This window comes from Miscanthus floridulus, chromosome 15, assembly GCF_019320115.1.
Source record: "Miscanthus floridulus cultivar M001 chromosome 15, ASM1932011v1, whole genome shotgun sequence".
Taxonomy (NCBI): domain Eukaryota; kingdom Viridiplantae; phylum Streptophyta; class Magnoliopsida; order Poales; family Poaceae; genus Miscanthus; species Miscanthus floridulus.
The window spans coordinates 10,659,626-10,675,745 of record NC_089594.1 but is presented as its reverse complement, the minus strand read 5'-3'; the positions used below and the strand labels follow the sequence as shown (position 1 = coordinate 10,675,745).

At 45.5% G+C, this 16,120-nt stretch overlaps 2 protein-coding genes and 1 long non-coding RNA gene across 3 annotated transcripts; 2 read left to right on the top strand and 1 right to left on the bottom strand.

Annotated features, from left to right (window-relative positions):
• The first annotated feature begins 477 nt into the window (after positions 1–477).
• On the top strand, positions 478–1,463 carry LOC136508776 (RING-H2 finger protein ATL74-like). The gene has a single exon (XM_066503555.1). It carries the CDS (start codon positions 549–551, stop codon positions 1,176–1,178), a length of 630 nt encoding a protein of 209 aa, XP_066359652.1. The 5' UTR covers positions 478–548; the 3' UTR covers positions 1,179–1,463.
• A 919-nt stretch (positions 1,464–2,382) lies between these two features.
• On the bottom strand, positions 2,383–6,832 carry LOC136508778 (uncharacterized). The gene is made up of 3 exons (XR_010772117.1): positions 6,569–6,832; positions 5,581–5,774; positions 2,383–5,404 (listed from the first exon to the last, which is right to left on the bottom strand). It is a non-coding gene; the product is annotated as an uncharacterized lncRNA (long non-coding RNA).
• An 8,569-nt stretch (positions 6,833–15,401) lies between these two features.
• Positions 15,402–15,899, top strand: LOC136506985 (RING-H2 finger protein ATL74-like). Its single transcript, XM_066501852.1, has one exon. The coding sequence runs from the start codon at positions 15,402–15,404 to the stop codon at positions 15,897–15,899; it is 498 nt and encodes a 165-aa protein (XP_066357949.1).
• Positions 15,900–16,120: the final 221 nt, after the last annotated feature.

Genomic DNA, 16,120 nt, shown 5'->3' with positions numbered 1-16,120 from the left:
GCACACACACTAAAGTTTAGGACGTTTAGATACTAATTAGGTAGACTAAATATGAGTTAATTATAAAACTAATTACACAGATGGAGACTAATTTACGAAATAAATCTATTAAGCCTAATTAATCCATCATTAGCATATATTACTGTAGCACCACATTGTTAAATCATGACCTAATTAGGCTTAATATATTCGTCTCGCAAATTAGTCTCAATCTGTGCAGTTAGTTTTGTAATTAGTCTATATTTAATACTTTAAATTAGTGTCAAACATTCGATGTGACAGGGACTAAAATTTAGTCCGTGGAACCAACACCAATGCGCGCGCGCGAGAGAGATGCAACTACAGACGCTTTCGATGTCACTTTCGCGGCTGCATGCGATGCAAGGCAAAACGACGTGACACGCATAGATGACCCCTGCTGCAATAGCAGACAGACGCCTGCAACGTAACGTGTTTCAGTATGATCCGTGCAAAACCTCAGGTGCAGAGGGACTCCTAGCGAGACACACCACCGTGCATCACACCGAGGCGCGCGCGATATCATCGCCATGCGCGTGCTCAACGACAGCCGCCCCACCGTCGGCGCCGCATTATCGGCGCCGCCGCTGCTCGTCACGCCAGCGGCGGCGGCGGGGATGGTCGGCGAGGCCCAGCTGCAGCCAGCGGCCGGAGCAGCTGGGAGCGACGCTGGCTTCGACACCGACATGGTCATCATCCTCGCCGCGCTGCTCTGCGTCCTCGTCTGCGCGCTCGGCCTGAACTCCCTCATTCATTACTGCCTCGTGCTCGACTTCGGCCGCACCGCCCTCACCGTGGCACCACCTGCACCTGCCGCCGCCACCGCTACGGCTGCCGGTGGTCCAGCCACTGGTACCGGGCTGAAGAAGAGGGAGCTGAGGAGGATACCCGTGGTGGTGTACGAGGCCAAGCCGGGCGCGTCGGCGACCGACTGTGCGAGTTGCCTCGGCGAGTTCGACGACGGCGAGAGGGTGCGCGTGCTCCCGAGGTGCCACCACGGCTTCCACGTGCAGTGCATCGATCAGTGGCTGGCCACGCACCCGTCTTGCCCGACGTGCAGAAACTCGCTCCTGATCCAGCAGGGTCGGCACGCCAGCGACGGCGACGGCGACGGCGACGGCGACGGCGAGGCAACAACGGTGGCAGGGGAAGAGACATAGTGCCAAGCGCAAAGGGTCGTCTATGGTTTGCAGTTTCTTGTTTTTTCGTAGGGGCTACAGTGGAAAAAAATCCAAATTACTCCTCTCAAATTTGGTCTATGTCTAGATAATCCCTAAGCTAACATTTTAGTCCAATTTACCTCCTCCAACTATTTCAATTGGTCCAATTTACACCTTAAAAAGATTTTTCATTTTTGTTTCTCTATGTGCAAATTGTGTTTTAATTTCAAATTTTGTGAGTTGATAGAGGATATCATATTTTGTGTTGGAAAGACACATTATGAATTTTTCATCATTATATTTTCTATGACATTGTATCTCTAGCGTTAATTTATTACTAAATTTCCTAAGCTATCAAAATTGTGGTGAAAAATTAAGATATATTTTTCTAACATAACTTATGATGTCATCTATCACCTCACATATTGTTTTATATTAAAACTCAACTTATACATGGAGAAACAAAAATAACAAATCATCCTATTAAGGGGTAAACTAGACCAACTAAAATAGTTGGAGAGTGTAAATTGAATCAAATGTTAGCTTTGGGGTTACCCGGACATATGCCAAATTTGGAAGGAGTAGTTTGGACTTTTTCCTTCCTAAAATGTTTTGCTATGTTTTTTTAGGTCTTATTGCACATGTAAGATACAGGATTGACATTTTTTGTGAAACGGCAAGGAGCTGGTGGGTGCAATCTAGTTACGTCTTTGTCACTTCGATTTGTTATCTGTTTGTTTCCTTGATTTTTGAAGATTTCTCCCCTTACCTATGATGGCCATTCCTCGGCGCAGAATTCGACATTAGGCCTTGTTTAGATGTTATCAGATTCACTTCAATCCACATGTGTTGTAGTGGATTGAGGTAGAATTTAGTTTAAGTTCCACTCCAATCCATCCTAACACATGTGGGTCGATGCAAATCTAACTACGTCCAAACAAGGTCTTAATTGATATCCCTTCTCTTCTCAGGATGAGCATTGACAAGTAGTCTTGATTCTTTTTTGTTTAATTTCATAAAAATGTCCACCTCTTTCCCTAGACCCTAGTTACAGATTGAAATTATCTTAGTAAGAAATTCAAAATAGTTTTGCTATATCACTCCCCGGGAAAAGGTCCGTCCTACACCCGATTTTCATGAGCACGTCATTAGAAGAAAAATTCAGGTGTTTTAGAGGAGTTCCACGTTCAGATTAAAGACTAGGCCGGGTTGCGCGCTTCGCTGCGCACGCAGGTGATGTGCACATCTCTGTTTTTCTTGCTGTGAACCTGTGATACCGCTCTTGCTAAGGTTACATCACTTTGATCTTTGTGAGTTGTGACTTGTATTCGAGCATCGTCGATGCGTGAGGATAGCGTGGCTTGCCTTTCCGGAGTATGTTGACGTGGTATTTCCCTTTCAATGTGGTATATGTATTGTTTTGGTGATCCATTTAGATCTTTCCGTATTATATATAATGTTTAGCTATGATGATGAAGCGAATACACATGGGATACAAAGGAACTTAGAAAAGTATACATATGCAAATACTGACTGAATTCATAAAGGGAGCATATAACGTTCTTTGCAAAAAAAAAATCCAAATTTGCCCAACTATGTATTGATTATTTTAAAAATACATGGACACAGGACACACGATTTAAAAATAAAAAACAGTTCTGGCCGAACCCGCTAAGGGTCATACATCGTGACATAAGCACCGATTCACTTTCGCAAGCCAAATTGCCTAACTTTCCCTTTCACCTGTAACCTGAAATAAAAATAGAGAACATATATCAAATGAATAAACATTATACAGATTGGGGTTTGTCAGAACAGATGGAGTGTAGTTCCATTTGAACATTGGAAATTACCTTAGCTTTTATGCAACAAAAAAGAGGTGGTCTCAAGCTTTGAAGATTCACATGTTTCAAAATTGTGAAGAGGTGGTTTCAATATTCACAAGGGATCATAAAAAAAAAGTGAACTGACCTCTTCCAGATTTGGTGCTCCAGCTATTATTGTATTATAAGCAAGTAAATAGTTAGTCCCCACTAAAAATATATAGAAGTCAAAAGAGTCATGTTGTAGAGGAAAATGACAGATTGTAGATGAAGTTATCTGAAGTATGACAGGATCTGGTAGCTTTCTGGACATAATGTAGAGTGGTTCTACTCCAGGTTTCATACATAAAACTGATAAAACAGAGGTTTGCAAAAGAGTTTAAAGCCATCAGGAATATATGGTATTTTTTATCATAATAAAATCATGATATCACTAACCAAAAAGACTGTCGAGCATGAATATAATTTAGTGTTAATTTTATATGCAAATTATGCTAGCACCATGAATATAAAGGTCGCCTAAAGCACATTATTTCATAGTATTTGACTGTACTATAGGTTTGAAACTTTGGGCAAGTTCATTTTCTTTGAACAACTGCTTTTTGGCCTGATCAATAACATCATTCTGAGGTTTTCTGAACACCTTGTCCATGTAATGATAATAACAAATGTGCCACTGACCTGTTGGATGTTGGATCTCCACTTGCAGTAAGAAGCTCACAGCTGACAGCTCCCAGGCAAGGAAGCAGTCATTGCTATTCTGAGTGGTGTGTGCTCGATGCGTCATGGCTTGCATTTAGCAACTCAGTATTGTAAGGCTTCAACATTACAATTAACTTTTAGAGCAGAAACAGAACCGCAACACTACTGATCTCTCTGCTACACGATTTTTATGAAAGAATACCACTGCAAGACGTGTGTTTACCTTTTTATGGGAGAAGAGGCTTAACAAAACGATTAGCTCAAAAAGATATAATGTAGAAAAGATTCATCAGGTGAACAACTTTCCTTTAACATTCCCCCCTCCCACGGGCCAAGAAGAAAAAAGAAAAATAGATTCCCAGCATTTAGTGCAGTGCAATTCAAATACAGGACGGCTTATATTGTAGGCATGCAAGTTTTGATCGAAGTCATCACTCTAGTGTCCGGTAAGCACAAACATAAAAGAAATCGCCATATAGGGAACATCCCGGCACATCAGCCAAAGATGCTCGACGCATATTTTATCAGAAGTGATAATAGCAAGAGGAATAAACAACAGTAGTGTAAACTCACATTTTAGAATCACATGATTGAGGAAGAGGAAGAGGAAGAGGAAGAAGCGCGGACGGAGGCGGCGAGGCGCGATGCCGTGGTAGGAGAGCGGTTTTTCTCCTTTTTTTTATTTACTTTGATTTGACGCAGGCACAGGAAGAGACCATACGCGTGAGGTATTCATATATGATTATTAGTAGGCAGTCGTAGGGAATGTGTGGGATCGGATGATAGACCATCAGTCTCACAGTGGGATGTACCTGACCCAAGTCCGATTCTGCAGCAGCTTCCTGTTGTGACCAAGCACACAGTATATCGAAGAAACATCTACTTGCAGGAACACAATAGCACATGATATCAACAAACCATACATGCCACACATTGAGAAAAGCACGTGCGTTAATGACATCATCCCCATAAAGATTAGCATGAAACCATGTGAACACGGAGAGTTAACAGATTAAACTATTATGAGCCATAAATTATCAAGAATATATCTTCACTCAATTGTTATGTGAAGCACTGACCAAATGAGTAATCTTTTAGCCACTACAAATGGATCTTAATAGTTTAATTGGTATAAAACTAAAATAAGTTAGACAAATTTGATTAGACATTTGGACTGGCAACTCTGTAAAACCTTCATGCACATAACAAAAACTCCTGGCCACAATCCAAGAGGAAGCTCCTCGAAACACTCAACATGAAAATAAGTATTAACATATGAGCGGTTTACTACTGTGGGTTAAAACAGAGGCCTTCCCATGGGTCTCATATTCGTCAAGATTTGTTTATGGTAGGAGATGTATCATAAGTTCCAACTATTTATAACCAGAGTGAGCTTGCGCTGCTTCTCCGACCCTCCTTTTCTATGTCTGGCTATCTGTAAATAGTAAGTAGCCTCACCCTGAAATAATTTGAAAACTGTCTACAGAGTAGTCTTATCTCGGAACTACAATATAGCTATCACGGTAAAAAAAATAAAGCTCAAGTAACAATAGGGAAACAGTTATAGGTACCTGCTGTCATAGTTGAACCCCTTTGTCAACCAAAAGAGATTTTGATAGATATAGCCAGAGGATAATTTAGACAGGAAAAGGCATGGGAATGTCATAAGCGTATCTTTAGTCGCGAAAGCACAAGCTTAATCTGGCCAAATAAAAGCAAACCAAAAATTGGTTAGTCTAAAATAAATATACTTCAACGCAAAAGACAATCTGATTTAAAAGCTCTTCACTCTAAACTGAAATATTAAATATCAGAACACCAAAAACGCACTGAATCTTTTTTTTTCCAAAAGAAAATCAGTGGGGAACTGAAATTACCTCTAGGATGTACATGATCAGCAGCAACAGCATTGTTTGATGCAGATGACGTTCACAAATTGTAATATAAAGCACCTAAGAATATAACAGTCCCCCATCTCGTCCTTAACCTATGGAAGGCCGGTCCAAGTTTGTTCGATGGAACATCGATTTGGACATAATATGTTTCAGTTATCACCCATGTCATCCCTAACCTGTAAAAAGCAACGATGGTTAGGCGATCTTTTGCAGGCCATATCTAGTTAGCTGGACATAATATATTTCAGTTATCTCCCATGTCATCCCTAACCTGTGCAAGGCAAATGATGATTAGGCGATCTTTTACAGTCTGAACTCAGAATATATATTAACATGAATTATTTATTCTTAAAAACGCTGGAGCTATATAAATAAACCAAATTTCTTTTCTGAAAGTGAATTCCTGTGAAGATAACACCTTATATAGGATATAAATGAACAATATTTCTGCAGGCAAAATAAATACGGCAATATCATATACTGAAGTGCTAGCTAACCAAGTATCCTGAATTCCAGAGGAAAAAGGCAATGGAAAAAACTGATCGTATGATTAGCTAGTTTGACCTTTTTTTTCATTCCCTTCCAGAGAGGGATCCAAATCAAATAGCAGTTAGGATGAGCATGGATAAAATTACAGATCAAATTACCAGATGTAATTAGAAGTACTGTGGCAAGAGTGACAATGGAGGAAGAGAATATGTGTACGGCTTACTGCACCAGAGCACTAGGGGCCCCTGCACCCGCGCGCCACACACAACAATCAGATGGAGGAGAAAGAGAGGGCGCTTGTATCTTGCTTGAAGGACCAGCAGCAGCGAACAACAGCGAAGATCATCGTATGAACGAAACACAGACATAGGAGAAGGATAACAGAGAAGACCCTGGCAATGGCGACGGCGGCGCGGAGGAGATGGGCGAAGGAGCAGATAGGACGCGCAGGAGGAACAGCGAGTAAAGCTAAGTGGAGCACCTCAGAAGCGCGGCGAAGAACACATACGAAGGAGCCGAGGAGAGCCCCCGGCAATGACGACGACGGCGGCGCCGAGGAGGCGGGCGAAGGAGCCGAGGAGAACCCGCTGCCGATCCCAGCGGCGCTGCCGAGGAACGGCGTGCGACTCCGTGGGGCAGCGGTGCCGTGTCCGAAGATAAGGAAGAGATTTCTTTTTTATTTTGACGGACGGAGAGAGCGAGGGTCAGCAGGAGGGCCGGGCCAATTAAACGACGCGAGACCAAATCGAGGACTACACACGCACGAGGCCAGGTGGCTGCACACGATTGGTGAACAGTAACCAGAGCGCTCTCAACGCGCGGATCCTAGGAGCTTTATGGAGTTTCATATATGTAGTACAAATCGGATAAGGTATTCCTTTCTCATGTCCGAATTTTATTTACACCAACTCTGCTAAAAAACTATATGAAAATAATCAAAATAACTCTAGTACAAGTTGATCATAAATTCTAGCATAAATTGAATGTAATTAAAATTGAGCTATGGGAGATAAGACTTTCACCCGAATCTTCCCTTCTATGCACGCTTATTCCCTTCTATACATACTATTTAGTATAGGAAGAATAAAAGGAAAAGAAAGAAGAAAAAAATCAGGTGTGAAGGGGAATGTTTTCACCCAAATACAGAATAGACAAACCCTTGAGCCTTTAATTTGGAGCATATAGCCTTATCCATCATTGTCTTTCATTCTTGCCCCCAAATTATTTTCTGTTTTTATTGCAAGCTCATGAACAACCTGGATTCACTAGGTCATGTCTACACCGCTCATGGCCGTAGCGACTTTTTTTCTGAGAAAGCGGCCCAAAAGCATTTGCTATGGCAATATGCGTTCCAAACGAAGGCCCAAGGCGGCCCAAAAGCATTTACAGAAAAGGCTCACTCTCTCCTCACCTTCACCCACAGTTCACAGCTAGCTCATTCGGCAACAAGCTTTGCCAAGAGGCAGCTGGCATGCACCGCAGTGTATGTTGGTGCTATAGATGTCCATCGGCCGGCCTGGCACGACACGGCCCGGGCCCAGTGAAAGCATGGCCCGGTGGGGGTCGGGCAGCACGTCGTGCCTCCCGGGCCGTGCCCAAGCAGGCCTTGTGCCTGTCCAGCGGCCCAGACACGACCTGCTACGCCGATTTTCGGGCCGAGCTGGCCCGAAAAGCACGGCCTGTCAAGGAGTCCAGGCTAGCCCGAGGCCCGATTGAGCAGGGGAAGAGAGGATAGTGGCGCTCGAGGTCGAGGCCGCGTCGGTGGCGGTGGGCATCAGATCCGCGCGCAGCGCGCTCCAACGGCGGGGCTGCGGCGTCGCCCTTGTCGGAGATTCACGGGGAGAAGGGAAGGAGGGAAGGAGACGAGCGGGGAGGGCAGACTGCTGGAGATGGCGCCATGGCGGCGAGCAATAGGGCGTCGCGCGGACCTCGGGGAGGAGCTTGCGGCCGACGAGGCGAGGTAGAGGTGGCGGGACGGTGGTCGATGGTGCGACGGAGGAGGCGAGGTAGGAAGCTGCAGAGTCGCGACTCGAGAAGGAGAGGCGAAGCGGCGTCAACGCACAAGCGAGGCATCAATTTGTGGCTGCTGTATGAGGAAGCTGTATATGTATTGGGTCATATGGCATTGGGCCTTAGAACCGATCATGTTGGCTTGTTAGGAAGTAGAAAGCCTGCCTTAGGAAAAAAACATCAGGTTGTCACCAGGCCGAATCTATTTTGCAGGTCGTGCCGTGCTAGCCGCGTGCCTAGGTGCGGCCCAGGCACGGCCCTGTGCATCGGGCCATGCCGGCCCGGGCCCACACAATACCGGGTCGTGCCGTGCTTGAGCCAGGCCAAAAAACCGTGCTTCAGGCCGTGCCGTCAGACTGCGGGCTGCATGGACATATATAGTTGGTGCTTATAGTACCACACTGCTTGTTAATAGAGCACAACCCCACCTTAAATAGTCAATCCTCAACCCCTCGCTCACTGAGCAAGTAGCGATTGGTTGTAACCAGGGATGAAAACGGATCGGATACGGACGGATATCACCGATATTACATTTGTTTTCATATTTATGTCCAGATTCGGATTCGAATACGGATAGTGTCAACTATGTTGGATAGGATACGATTGGATATCAATATCATAAATATGCAATTTAAGTATTCGGATACGGATACGGTATCGGATGTTGGATATCCGGACTCGGATACGGACAGATCTCAACCCCTCTAAACAGATTCGGTTTCGAATACGGTCGGAAAATATCCGTACCGTTTTCATCCCTAGTTGTAACCCATGCGAGGTATTAAGGTGCTGTGGATGCCGATTGTGGTGGATAGGCTTGGGTCTGGTGGCCTGCCCATTCCAAGTTATGTAGTGGTAGCAAGCCACCGCACTCTAGTCCACTAGGGCCCATATGCCCTCTCTGGTAGACTATCATCTTTTTGCTTTTTTCTATCTACTTTTATCCCTTTGCAACCGAGCTTTGTCGAAATTTCTCATTTTCACGTGCTTAACATTTGGGTCTGGTGGCCTGCCCATTCCAAGTTGTGTAGTGGTAACAAGCCACCGCACTCTAGTCCACTAGGGCCCATATGCCCTCTCGGGTAGACCACCATCTTTTTGCTTTTTTCTATCTACTTTTACCCCTTTGCAACCAAGCTTTGTCGAAATTTCTCATTTTCACGTGCTTAACATTGCAGAAAACATATTAGATATCATACTATATTCATTCAATATCTAGGCACCCAATTTAGAGGCGGTTATTGTTAGTATCTCTATCTGGTCTTGTCCCTTTGGTTTTTTTTTCTATCTACTTTTGTCCCTTTGCAACCAAGCCTTTTTGAATTTCTCACTTACCGGTAGTGACAATCTATCGCCATGACTCTTGATCAATCTGTTAAAAATTGGATAGTGACGACAACTCTATCATTGAGATGACAACAATGTGTAGAGTTGTATATTTTTGCTAATACATCAAATCAAAGGAGGATTATATATTGAAGAGGACCGCCATTAGAAACAGCATCCAATTTCTAAGGGTTGTTCTCTTAATAAGACTGACCCTGGAAATGGCATTTCTAGATGCGTTTCTCTTAATAAAACGACACATGGGCAGTTTTCTTAATGGAACCATCCCTAAAAATGGATTTCCAGGGGAGGTTCATGAGCTACAATGCTCCTTGTCCTAGTCAGGGGGCAATTTCTTATGTGATTCGTCGATGTAAGAAAATTGGTGCCGGCTGTAAACAATATTTGTGTAGCGGTGACAATTTTTTTTAGATGGCTCATTGGTAGTAATTCAGAATATAAGCTACTTTTCTGCCACGACATTCAATACTACTCCAAATTACATGATCTTCACCTAGAAAGATAGCATACTACTGCATATAAAAATGAATTTCATTTCATGGAGGCATCTAGATTTTTTTCAAAGCGGTTTGGAAGTGACAGCCACCCCCTTTAAATGGAGAATTGATGCCTAGTAAACGATCCATCCCTAGAAATATTTTTTACGGAGGTTCGTAAGGCTAACCATGTCAGGCAGTAACCTCTGTTCTAGAGGCGGACTGCCTTACCACGGCCCTTGGAAATAGGAGATGTCTTAGGGCAATTAGTAATATAGACTCTATATAGAGCCCCATTCTTCCTCCTTCGAAAAAAATCATTTACTCGAAGAAGGAAAAGGCGAAAATCTCAAGAAGCACCTAAAAATATATCAAAGAGAGAGTGGGGACGTTTTGCCCTTGATTTTCATTGGGAGTTGGCTCTAGAAGGTAAGATTATGTCCGCTTTGGAGTTTGCACTCAATTTATGGTTTTATTTGGGTTTGGTTTGCATCTCCCTCCATGCATGTTATTTAGCCATTTAGAAATGATATTATTAGCCCAAATATTTGGACCAACTTGCTTCCATTTAGTGGGGCACAAGATCCTACCATTATTTAGCCATTCTAAAGTCTTGCTTGAGGTGTTGATCACTTCATCTTTATATTGCCTAAGTCCAATCTATCCTTACATCCAAATGAACTAAACCCTTGTACACTAGCAAACCACATTAGTCTATTTGATCATGTTGTCAATTAAGAACCAAAATCACTAATAATGGCCCTTACTATAAGTCATATTCCTTACAACTTGCATGCATGTGAGCTTGTAGTAAGCTGCAAATTCTCCAACTCTTGCGAGAGGCAAACATGCAGTTAAACTCTGTGATGGCAATAGATGGTAGCACAGCATGCATAATATTGCTGCAAGCGCGCATCAAAAGATTGAGAGGAATCAAAAGATGTAGGAAGAATTGTATGAGTGAGTAGGAAAGTGTTTGCAATTGCTTACATAATATTTTGTTGGGCGTTTTGGCCCTCTCTTTCAGTAGCACGAATGTTGGATCCAATGCCTTGTTTCTTGCAGGTCCATGGGCAACTACAACCAAGGACAGTAGTAGCTACTAGCTTAGGCAGTAGCAGTGGTGTGACTGCTTACCACTCTAGCTTTGCGTTGCTTACACGGAAGGCACAAAGCTCCTCCTAATACGAGAGATCGATATAGGCTGCAGCTGGAAACGGTTTCGATGTTCACTTTCGCAGCTGCATGCCATGCAAGCAAAGCCAAGACGTGACACACATAGATATGGACCCTGCAGAAGCACACAGACGCCTGCAACGCGTTTCAGTCGATTCCCATGAAAAAGAAACAAAAAGAAAAGAAAAAGAAACATCCGATCCTCTACGTGTACACTGTTCCTCTTCCTGCTCACAAATACGATCCGTCGGTGCAAGTGCATGAAAAAATTCAGTTGACAGATGGGGCTAAAACATCTGAATGTCTACACATTCAGATGCACGTTGGTTGTTTACTGTGCGTGGCATTAAGGCTATCTGAATCGCTTTTTGTTCTGTTGTCTACTCTGTCGACCTGACTGGGGAGTGCAGGAGCGACATCTCGAGGAGGGCAGACGGGAGCGTGTGGGAGTATTTTCAAGTGTGAAAAACTAAAAAAAGCTAGTGACGTGACTAGCGATTTCTACTGGGCCCAGATGACAAACTTGCAGGTGGTTTTCCTGGACATGTGCGTACGACTTGTTGCTGACTGCCGATCTGTTTATAGGGACCGTACAGATTAAAAAAGGTTAACCTAAAATCATGTGTTAACCTACAAAGACAATTTGTATTTATTGTTTTCCAAAATTGTTAATTAGAGATGCATTTGTATTTAGGTCCTCATTAATATTTAAATAGTGTTGCATAAATATATTTGTTTCAAATATGATTTGCTCCCTATTTGGCTGTTTGGTGTTCTCCACCACAATGTTTTGGCCCCCAGTTGAGAGCTTGTTGACAAGTATTTTTACACAAACACTTGTATTGTTTCTTGTCATGCAGATTAAGCTCCATGACAAGCATTACCAACCTTTGCTTTAGGGTTCATTCAATACAAGTGTTTGTGTTTTTGTTTCTTTATGATTACGACCGCGATAGGCATTTTATGCTATATTATTTTGTTGTTGTTGTGGGGTTGTTTTTTTTTTATAATTTGGCCTCCCTCAATTAGTAGTCTTTTCTTTTATATGTTTGCAATACATACAGTTATTTGTGTTTTTGTTTCTTCCTGATTATGAACACGATAAGCATTTTGGACTTTGTTGTTTTGTTGTTGTTTTAAGGTTGTTTTTTATAATTTTGTGTTGATACAAGTATTTTGACAATGTTTTGTCCACCAGTTGGTAGCTTGTTGTGTTTTTGTGTTGATTCAAGTATTTTGACAATGTTTTGTCCCCCAATTGGTAGCTTTTTGTGTTTTTTGTTGATTCAAGTATTTTGACAATGTTTTGTTCTAGAATTGTTAAGTTTTTTTAATTATTTCTTTTGCTATCTTGTTTTGTTGTTGTTGTAGGGTATAGTTGGCCATGCAGCCCGAGGCACGACGGCACGGCACGGCACGAAGCCCGCTTTTTTAGCCCGACATGAGCATGGCACGACCCGGTGACATGCGGGCCCGGGCTGGCCCGGCCCGAGGGAGCAGGCCGTGCCTGGGCCGCTGCTCAGGCCCGTGGGCTGGCACGGCACGGCCCCGCCTGCGTCAGCCGGCCCAGCAGCAGCCCGGCCACCCTCCCCCTCCTCACTCCACTTCCCCTCCCCGCGGCCCAGCTAGCCGGCCCACCGTCCCCCGAACCCTAAGTCCCTAACTCCCTTCCCCTCCCCCTCCCCCTCCCCCTCCCCCTCCCCGCGCAGCATTCCCCTTCTCTCTGTCTCGCATGGCCGCACCCGCACCCCTCCTCTCCCCCACGCCGTCGCGCACCCGCACCCCTCCTCCTCGCGCACAAGCTGCAGAACGCCATGGCGGCCATCCGTGACCTGCCTCGGGCTCCTCTCCTCCCGTCCCTCCACGAGGCCGCGCCTTGGGTGCGAGCGCGGCGTGCTCGAGCTCCTGCTTCCCCGCGGCTCGCCGAATCCCCTCCATCCCCTTCTCTTCTCGTGGGATCCAATGTCGAGCGCCGCCATCGCCTCCCGCAGTCCCACTTCAGTCGCTGAGGAAACGAGCGCGCTGGCCCCAAGCTCCGCCCCGACGCCAGATCCGGCCACGAGCTCCGCCCCAACGCCACGATCTCTGGCTGCTCGCCGTCAGGGCCTCCGCCGCGCTCTCCTCCCGGGCCGCCTTGGCCGCAGCGCCTAGCCTACCCTCTCTCCCTTCCCCTGCTGATGCGGGCCTCGGGGCGGTCTGGCCTGTTAAAAAGGACGTGCTTTCCGGGTCGGCCCGACACAGAAAGTGGCCCGACGGGCCGTGCCTGGGCCGTCGGCGAGGCACGGTGGACTAGGGCGGCACGGCCCGACGGCCCGTCATGCTCTACCGTGTCGTGCCCTACCGGGCCGGGCCGGGCGGCCCGAATGGCCAGCTATATTGTAGGGTTATTTTTATAATTAGCCCTCCCTCAATTCGCAACCTTTTCTTTTTTTTATATATGTTTGTAATATGGGAGTATGTGGTTTTGTTGCTTTCTAATTACGTCCATGACATGCAGTTTTGGTTATGTTGTTTTATTGTTGTTGCGTGGTTGTTTTTTATAATTTGGGCCTCACCCCTAAGTTGACAGCTTGTTTAGCAATGTAGGAGTTCCTGATTCCTAATTACGATTGCGACATGCATAACTAATGATTAGTGGTGGCAGCTAATATACTGGTTAGGTCGCATCATTCATACTAATTGTTCTATATTGATTAAGGTCATAGCATGCAATGCATATTAATTAAGGGTGCGACATCTATACTGACACTAGTAGAGAACAGACCTTTCATCCGAGGTCAAAATGGGCTCTAGTCCCGGCATTTTTTGCGCCCGGGACTAGAGAGACCTTTAGTCCCGGTTGGTGTCTCCAACCGGTACTAAAGGTCCCTGCCCAACGGCTACTGCGCTCGGCACAGTGGCAGGGGATCTTTAGTCCCGGTTGGAGACAACAACCGGGACTAAAGGTGGACCTTTACTCCCGGTTGGAGCCACCAACCGGGACTAAAAGTCCTCCAACCTTTAGTCCCGGTTGGTAACACCAACCGGGACTAAAGGGTGACCTTTTAGTCCGGGTTGATATTACGAACCGGGACTAAAGGTCTCCCACCCGGGACTAAAGGTCCCTCACGAGTCAATTTAAAAGTAGGAGCGGGGAGGACTATGTCACATGTGGTGTGTAGTTGAGTTGGTAAGGAATCTACGTGTGATGAGAGATGTCTTGTGTTCGAATCTCACACAGCGCAAGCGAGGTCTCAAGGAATTCGTTTATTTTTTTAACTGAGGAGGGGGCTTTACTCCCGGTTATTGAGGGACCCTTTAGTCCCGGATTCTTACTCCCGGTTGGGAAACCGGGATTAAAAGGGGATCCCAACCGGGAGTAGAAGCCTTCTCTCCATCAGTGTGATTAGGGTTACACCATCCATATATAAATTAGAGTTCACAAGACATATCGATGAAGCTTGCAACATCCATACTGATTATTGTTTAAGCATCGATATTGATAAGTGTAACAGTGTTTTCTCTTAGAATTCACAAAGCATGGGTCATATATACTCATGCGTACTGACATAGCATGAATTTGATTAAGGCTGCATGAACCATACTGATTAGGACTGTAATTGTTTATACTAATTAGGGTCACATTAGACATGCATACTGATTAAGGTTGCGGTGTATTTCTTTTTTTTATTAGACATGTTTTTCCTACACAGGATTGTTTCTAATTATTAAATTTCAATACTCTTTGTTATTTATTCAACTAATTGTGAAGCATGAACGTTCTTTATTTTTTGCGATAAGCATGAACGTTGTTGTGAAAGAAATGTCACGTTTTATATTAATCGGACTGAATATATACAAGCAAGCCTAATAGTATTTTTGCTTTGTTTTTTTAAAAGAAAAAAAAAGAGAGCAGGCCGCATATGCTTTAGGCTTGTATCATTGGACTTCCTATCGAACGGGCCTCCAGTCTTGAACGGAACAGAACATCTGTCCGCCGTTGTTTTGATATCCTGTGGTTCTTAATTCGTGTGGTAAATCGCTGTCCAACACACGATTTTTTTTCTAGCCTAGTTTCCGTGTGTTTCTGCGTGTTCCGATAACATCTTAGAACATGCGGATGCCAGGTAGACAGCCCCAAAAGAAAAGAAACATCCTCTGCTCTGTTCCTCTTCCTCCTCACAAATATGATCCGTTGGTGCAACCTCAGGTGCAGAAAGAGCGAGTTCTAACGAGACCACCCGCCACCGTCCATCACACAGACAGAAGCGCGCGCTCCATCGCCGGACATGCGCATGCTCAACGGTAGCCCCACCGTGGCCGTCGATGCATCGTCGCCCGCGCCACCGCCGCTCCTCACGCCAGCGGCCGCGGCGAGGATGGTCGGCGAGATTCACGTCGACACTACGATCAACACCGGCTGGCTCATTGCCGCGTTCCTCTGCTTCATCTTTTCCCATCCTTCTGAGCTTCGTGCTCGACGGCGGCTGCACCGAGGATGCACCTGCACCACCATCACCACCACATGCTGCTGCTGCCGCCGCCGTCACCGTCGCCGCCACGGCTGCCGGTGGTCCGCCAACCACTGATGCCGGGGAGAAGAAGAAGAGAGAGCTGGGGAGGATACCCGTGGTGGTGTACGAGGCCAAGCCCGGCGCGTCGGCGACCGACGACTGTGTCATTTGCCTCGGCGAGTTTGACGACGGCGACAAGGTGTGCGTGCTCCCGAGGTGCCGCCACGGCTTCCACGTGCACTGCATCGATCCGTGGCTGGCCACGCACCCGTCTTGCCCGACGTGCCGGGACTCGCTCCTGATCCAGTAGGGTTGTGTCACGCCGGCGACGACGACGGCGACGGCGAGGCAACAACGGTGGCGGCAGGGGAAGAGACTAGAGACAGAGTGCCGCGCTGAAAGGCTAGGGTCGTTTATTATGGCTTCAGTTTCTTGTATTATATTTTCGTAGGGGCTGCATGCAGTGCAAAACACGTCACTTTGTTCCTAAAATGTTTTGCTATGTTTTTTCAGGTCTTGGTCTTTTTTTTT

Coding starts and splice junctions, on each gene's coding strand:
- LOC136508776 (XM_066503555.1), top strand. CDS start 549: ATGCGCGTGCTCAACGACAGCCGCCCCACCGTCGGCGCCGCATTATCG.
- LOC136506985 (XM_066501852.1), top strand. CDS start 15,402: ATGCATCGTCGCCCGCGCCACCGCCGCTCCTCACGCCAGCGGCCGCGG.